Below are 6,000 nucleotides of genomic sequence, written 5' to 3' on the forward strand. Positions count from 1 at the left end.
ACATTTCATGTTAAAGGGATAGTTCACCCAAAAAAGAAAACTCTGTCGTCACTTTACTCATCTTCAAGTCATTTCAAAACAGTATGATTTTCTTCTGTGGAACGTAAGAGAAGATATTTTGAGAAATATTTTTTTTGTCCACACAATGGAAAGCTACATTGTTGTTGGCAACAATATTCAAAATCTACTGTGTTTCACAGAAGAAAAAAGGTCACACAGGTTAGGAACGACATGCAGGGAAGTACATAAGTGGTGTGCAGCGAAGCTAGTAATTGTATCTGTAACATTCAAAAAATTATTCGTGTCTGTATCTGTATTCGGATAAAACCGGAAGTAGGCGGAGCTTGAACCGGAATGTCGTACAGTTATACTTGATTAGATCATTATGTCTATGGTTTTATGCACTGAATTAATAAAGCATTAAACAAATGTCTAAGGTTTTACAGCCTTTCTTTTTTTTCGTAGTTATCACTGAACAAATATGCCATGTTTGACTAAAATATATTTTTTAATGATTATAATGATTATTTAAATATCTTCGTACAGTCGGAGCCGATACCCTTGTATAGGCAGTGCTTCGAGATGCAGTACTGTTATGTTTCAGGGAACGCGAGTTCAAGTCCCATTTTGGGGACCTTTCGTGATCCAATAAATAAATATTTAGGTATCTTCCATTTAAAACAGTAAGGGGTTCCTATGCAGTGGTAACGCTTTACAATAAGGTTCATTAGTTAACAACATTAGTAAACATGAACTAAGAATGAACAATACTTCTACAGCATTTATTAATCTTAGTTAATGTTAATTTCAGCATTTACTAATGCATTATTAAAATCACAAGTTGCATTTGTTAACATTAGTTAATGCACTGTGAACTAACATGAATAAACAATGAACAACTGTATTTTCATTAACTAACATTAACAAAGATTAATAAATAGTGTAATGAATGCATTGTTCATGTTAGTTAATACATTAGTTAGTTAATATATACAACAATCTTATTGTAAAGTGTTACCTATGCAGTTTAGAAATATGGAAATTGATTTAGGTAATTTCCAGGAAATGCATGGAAAAAGGCAAGTGCAACACTGAGAGCAATACCTCACACACTTGTTACTGCGTTGTAGTTTTAGAGGTTTATGTAAAACAACATGATTTCCTTCGGCTCACCGGTTCCTGTGCAGTTTAAACAAGTATTTCACTTAAGTAACTTGCAGGTCTGGAAAAGTATGGAAAAAAAGAGCACAGTAGCTATAGTCTATGGAAGAATATTTGTCAGTGTTGGGCAATAGCGTCGCTACAAGCAGTCGCTACTAGTTTAACTACTTTTCTCAGTAGCGTGGTCGTAGCGTCACTGTTTTTTTAATCAAATAGCTTTTCGGTAGCTAAGCTCTTTTTTTGATCAAGTAGCGCGGTAGCGTCAACAAAAGCTAACGTTACATTTTCCAAAGAAAGCATTCTGAAACTCGAGCTCAAATCAGAAATATAACAGCTACGGATCACTGATCCTGGATCAGTAAGTGACGCCACAGATACTAAAGCTCGTAACGCCATTGGCTCCTCAAACAGTCACTCCCGCCTCTTTCTTCAATGAAGTGCAGCGAGCAGTTTAGAGCATCTCAGCTTGTTTGCAGTCTGAAGGTAAATAAAGAACTGTTGATTGAATAAGTACAGCGGTTTCTTTACTCAAAAAACACTATTTATAAAGGCTAATGCTTTTTTTTGTTTGTTTGTTTGTTTTTTGTTTTTGAGGAGCAGAGAAGAGTTTCCCTAGCATTTGTTGTAAAGTCACAGCCAAATAGCTCGTGCGAAGCGCTGAATCTTTCATAATATGATACTTTGGCCAAATAACAGAAAAAAACTGAATGCCCACATAATGACAGAAAACTGAGGAAAACAGGACACGAGTCAGGGAAAAAAAAAAAATAAATAAATAAAAACATTCGCTGGTCAAAAGCTTTGTATTTGAACTTGATTTTGGTGAAATGTTTATATTAATATCTAATGACACATGCAACGATGCAAATAAACATAGCCTATCTGTATGCCTAAACATCTATATTGTAACACTGTACAATACGATTTCATTAAAATACATTTGTTACAGTATTTATTCATCTTTGTTAATGTTAGTTAAAGAAAATACAGTCGTTCTTTGGTAGTTCATGTTAGTTCACAGTGCATTAACAAATGTTAACTTTTGATTTTAATAATGCATTAGTAAATGTTGAAATTAACATTAAGATAAATACTGCAGAGGTATTGTTCATTCTTAGTTCATGTTAACACTAGTTAACTAATGTTAACTACTGAACCTTATTGTGAAGTGTTACCATTTATATAAATGTATCTGTATACAATTAAGCCACAATACCAACTACCAATAGTTTCCGGCTGACAGCAAAAATTTATTTTGCCTATGTCACAATTTGATACTGATTATGTTGCCAAATTGGTTTGGAACAGCTGTTTAAACACAATCTCAGAGATCCTTCATGTTCTTCACTCTCTGCAGGCTGAGGAACTGCAGTATTGGAGAGGAAGGCTGTGCTGCTCTGATTTCAGCTCTGAGATCAAACTCCTCACACCTGACAGAACTGGATCTGAGATATAATGAACCAGGAGACTCAGGAGAGAAGCTGCTCTCTGCTCTACTGGAGGATCCACACTGTAAACTGAAGAAACTATAGTAAGTTATTGATTCAATGCTTTCATTTATTATCTTGTATTAAAGCAGATCTTAGTGTATTTTATCTTTCTCTATATTGTACAGTATTTGACAGTGGAAACTCCACAAGCTCCAAACAAGTGAATCAAAACAACACGTCCTGAACAAGACTGTCTCCTGGACATTAATGCTGATACTGATCCAGCAGTTTCATATGTGAAGGGATTTGTTATTAATTTCCATTCATCCTAGAATTTTTTTCCAGTCCCATGGGAACATTTTTTTAAATAAGTAGATTGGACATACTAACTGCACTGTAAATGTTTAGTGTGAAATTACAGTATATTCCAGGTTAATAATTGCATGACTTTCACAGTAATTTCAGAGTGGGACTTCTCTTGTATCTAACTGCACTCTCAGAAATTTATTGTAAACAAACAGCATCATACTGTGTTTCTACAGTTCATATGTACAGTAAAGGCTCCCAGCATGCAATGCAGCACAAATAGATCATGCTGTAGAGTTTAGTTTTTTTTTTATTCTTGTTGGTTTTATTTGTGCTGTTGAACTTGTTTTTTGGTTCACTTTTAGCAGTTTGTGTTGTTGGTTTATATTGTAATGTTGTGTTTATTTGAGTGTTACCATTGCTGTGTTTTGTATGTTGAGTATTGCTGTCACATTTCTGAATACAGTAATATATTGTAAAATAATACTGTTTAATTCTGTAAATTCCTGGCAATTATTTTTACAGTATAGATAGATAGATAGACTTCCTATATTTTAGGATTTTGTATATTGTGATTATGTAGTTGTAATGAAATTCATGACCATATTGACGTCCCCCACATTATTTTTTGTATCTTCATGAAAGTTTTGTATATTGTTAATATGTAATAGACATGGAAATCATGACATATCTTAGACTTTTTTACTTATGTGGGTTTAACGTATTTTTCTAAATACAGTACATTATAATATAAGCCTGAAGATGACAAGAAAATTCATTAAATTTAATTCTAAATATAGTATATGACAGTGTCATGGTATAGTTTCAGTCCTAATGCAGCCTCAAGAGGGAGTCATGAGATAAGATCACAGTTTACCAGCAGAGTCTCAAGGAGAGTTTGACATAAAACATACTGTAATAAATAAACTAAATTAAATATGTAAGATATGAATACTTTTAAAATAGATCTCTATTTTAAAACAGATCTAACTGTGACCCCTCTGGGATTTCACAAATCTTGGTAAATCTTTGCTTTTAATATTTATTGCCAAGCTTTCTTACAATGCATATCAACATAATCTCACAGAATTCCGTGTAATGTTCACGGACTTAATTAACCTCCGAATCTGTGGTGGCATCACGGAATCGCCGAAAATTCCGTGATGGGCTCACAGAAAAAATTCCGTGATGGGCTCACAGAAAAAATTCCGTGATGGGCTCACAGAAGTGATACCAATGTAAGTCAGTGACAGGCATCAGCCGTGCCCCACGCACGGAAACCCTTAGCATCAATATGCCGACGCAATACTGGGAAATTTATCGTCATCATTGTTCAGAACTGGGTAGGTTTAGGGTAGGGTAGGGGTGGGGTCAGGTACTCCAGTGAAAGTATAACTGCATCGGAGTCACTCTTTTTACGTGGTCCGATGCAGCGCTGGTGTTGAACCAGTGAATCCGTGCGTGGACCACGGCTGATGCCTTCTGTGAGCCCATCACGGAATTTTCGGCGATTCCGTGATGCCACCACAGATTCGGAGGTTAATTAAGTCCGTGAACATTACACGGAATTCTGTGAGATCAGGTTACGAAACTCATTTATATTTATATATATATATATATATATATAAAAATAAAATTGTATTTTTCTTCTGGGGTAACTTTTTTTTTTTGTGATGGAAATTAAAAAATAAAATACTGTTTAATATATTTATTAGGATATATTGGGTCAAATATATCTTTACCTCTGAAAAGCACATTGTAGTTTTTTTTTCTTCTGTGTTTAAGGGATACTCCACCCCAAAATTAAAATTTTGTCTTTTATCACTTACCCCTATATCGTTCCAAGCCCGTGAAAGCTTAATTCGTCTTCGGAACATAATTTGAGATATTTTAGATGAAAACCGGGAGGCTTGTGACTGTCCCATTGACTGCATAGTAAATTGCACTGTCATGGTCCAGAAAAGTATGAAAAACGCAGTCAAAGTAGTCCATCTGCCATCAGACGTGCAATCTGAATTTTATAATGCGTCGAGAACACTTTTTGTGCGCAAAAAAAAAATAAAAAATCGTCATGCTCTGCTAGTGAACTTGCAGGAAGTGTCACGGAGGAGCGGAAAAAGTTGAATAAAATCGATTTTGTTTTTTTTGCGCACAAAAAGTGTTCTCGTCGCATTATGAAATTCAGATTGCACATCTGATGGCAGATGGACTACTTTGACTATGTTTTTCATTCTTTTATGGACCTTGACAGTGCAATTTACTATGCAGTCAATGGGACAGTCACAAGCCTCCCGTTTTTCATCTAAAATATCTTAAATTGTGTTCCGAACACGAATGAAGCATTTATGAAGGGTTTGGAACGACATGGGGGTAAGTGATTAATGACAAAATTAAAGTGTGTCCCTTTAAATAGTTTTGGTGTCTACACATTAAAGTAAGCCCAGAGGAATACACTTACAAAATAAATATTCATAAATACTAATTTATCCCCTGGTCATGCCATTTCCCTAGAAAAATACATTTGTTGTTTATGATTATCAGTTTATTTCCAAAGCATGGCATTTCAGGATACAATGAAAACAAGCAACAGTATCCAGCAATATCCTGTCTTCTGCTTATTTGAAGGGACATGTCTTTCCCGTTTTTATTCTTCACCTGTCATGTAATAAACAAACAAACACAAACATGTTTGGCGTCTACTGAGAAGCATCACAGATCAGAATCTTTGTGAAAATAATGACTTACAACTGTGAGTCAGTCCTAATAATACAAAGACACCATTAGCAACTCTAGGAATGTGGTGACAAGATTTTAAGTAAATTTTTAGAAAATAACATTTCAAATTTAATCGAATGAGACAAAATAGTTGGTTAAAATAGCTGTTTTCCATCACTCACCTTACACTTAATTTGATGGCTTTGAACTTCAGCTGTTGAGGTGTTGTGGCACATGAACTGAGAGATTTTCAGGATTGTGGATGTCCCTCATCTAGAAAGAGTGCAAAAGAGAAGCAACACTACACAAATAGTTACAAACAAATCCACAAAATGTCACTAAGACTTGGATGGTTGACCTCTTATATGTGGGTTACTGATGCTGGTAA

At 34.8% G+C, this 6,000-nt stretch overlaps 1 protein-coding gene across 5 annotated transcripts in view; it reads left to right on the forward strand.

The window, feature by feature from the left end:
- Positions 1-3,999, forward strand: part of LOC131529980 (NACHT, LRR and PYD domains-containing protein 3-like) — a 50,909-nt gene extending 46,910 nt beyond the window's left edge. For 4 of the 5 annotated variants that reach the window (XM_058760030.1, XM_058760032.1, XM_058760029.1 and 1 more), the window contains 2 exons: positions 2,519-2,692; positions 2,777-3,999. In XM_058760030.1, the coding sequence (XP_058616013.1) occupies positions 2,519-2,692; positions 2,777-2,783 (181 nt within the window). In that variant the 3' untranslated portion in view covers positions 2,784-3,999. The remainder of the gene's footprint in view (positions 1-2,518; positions 2,693-2,776) is intronic. The other variant, XM_058760037.1, reaches the window with a different exon arrangement.
- Positions 4,000-6,000: the final 2,001 nt, after the last annotated feature.

This window comes from Onychostoma macrolepis, chromosome 22 (assembly GCF_012432095.1).
Source record: "Onychostoma macrolepis isolate SWU-2019 chromosome 22, ASM1243209v1, whole genome shotgun sequence".
NCBI lineage: Eukaryota > Metazoa > Chordata > Actinopteri > Cypriniformes > Cyprinidae > Onychostoma > Onychostoma macrolepis.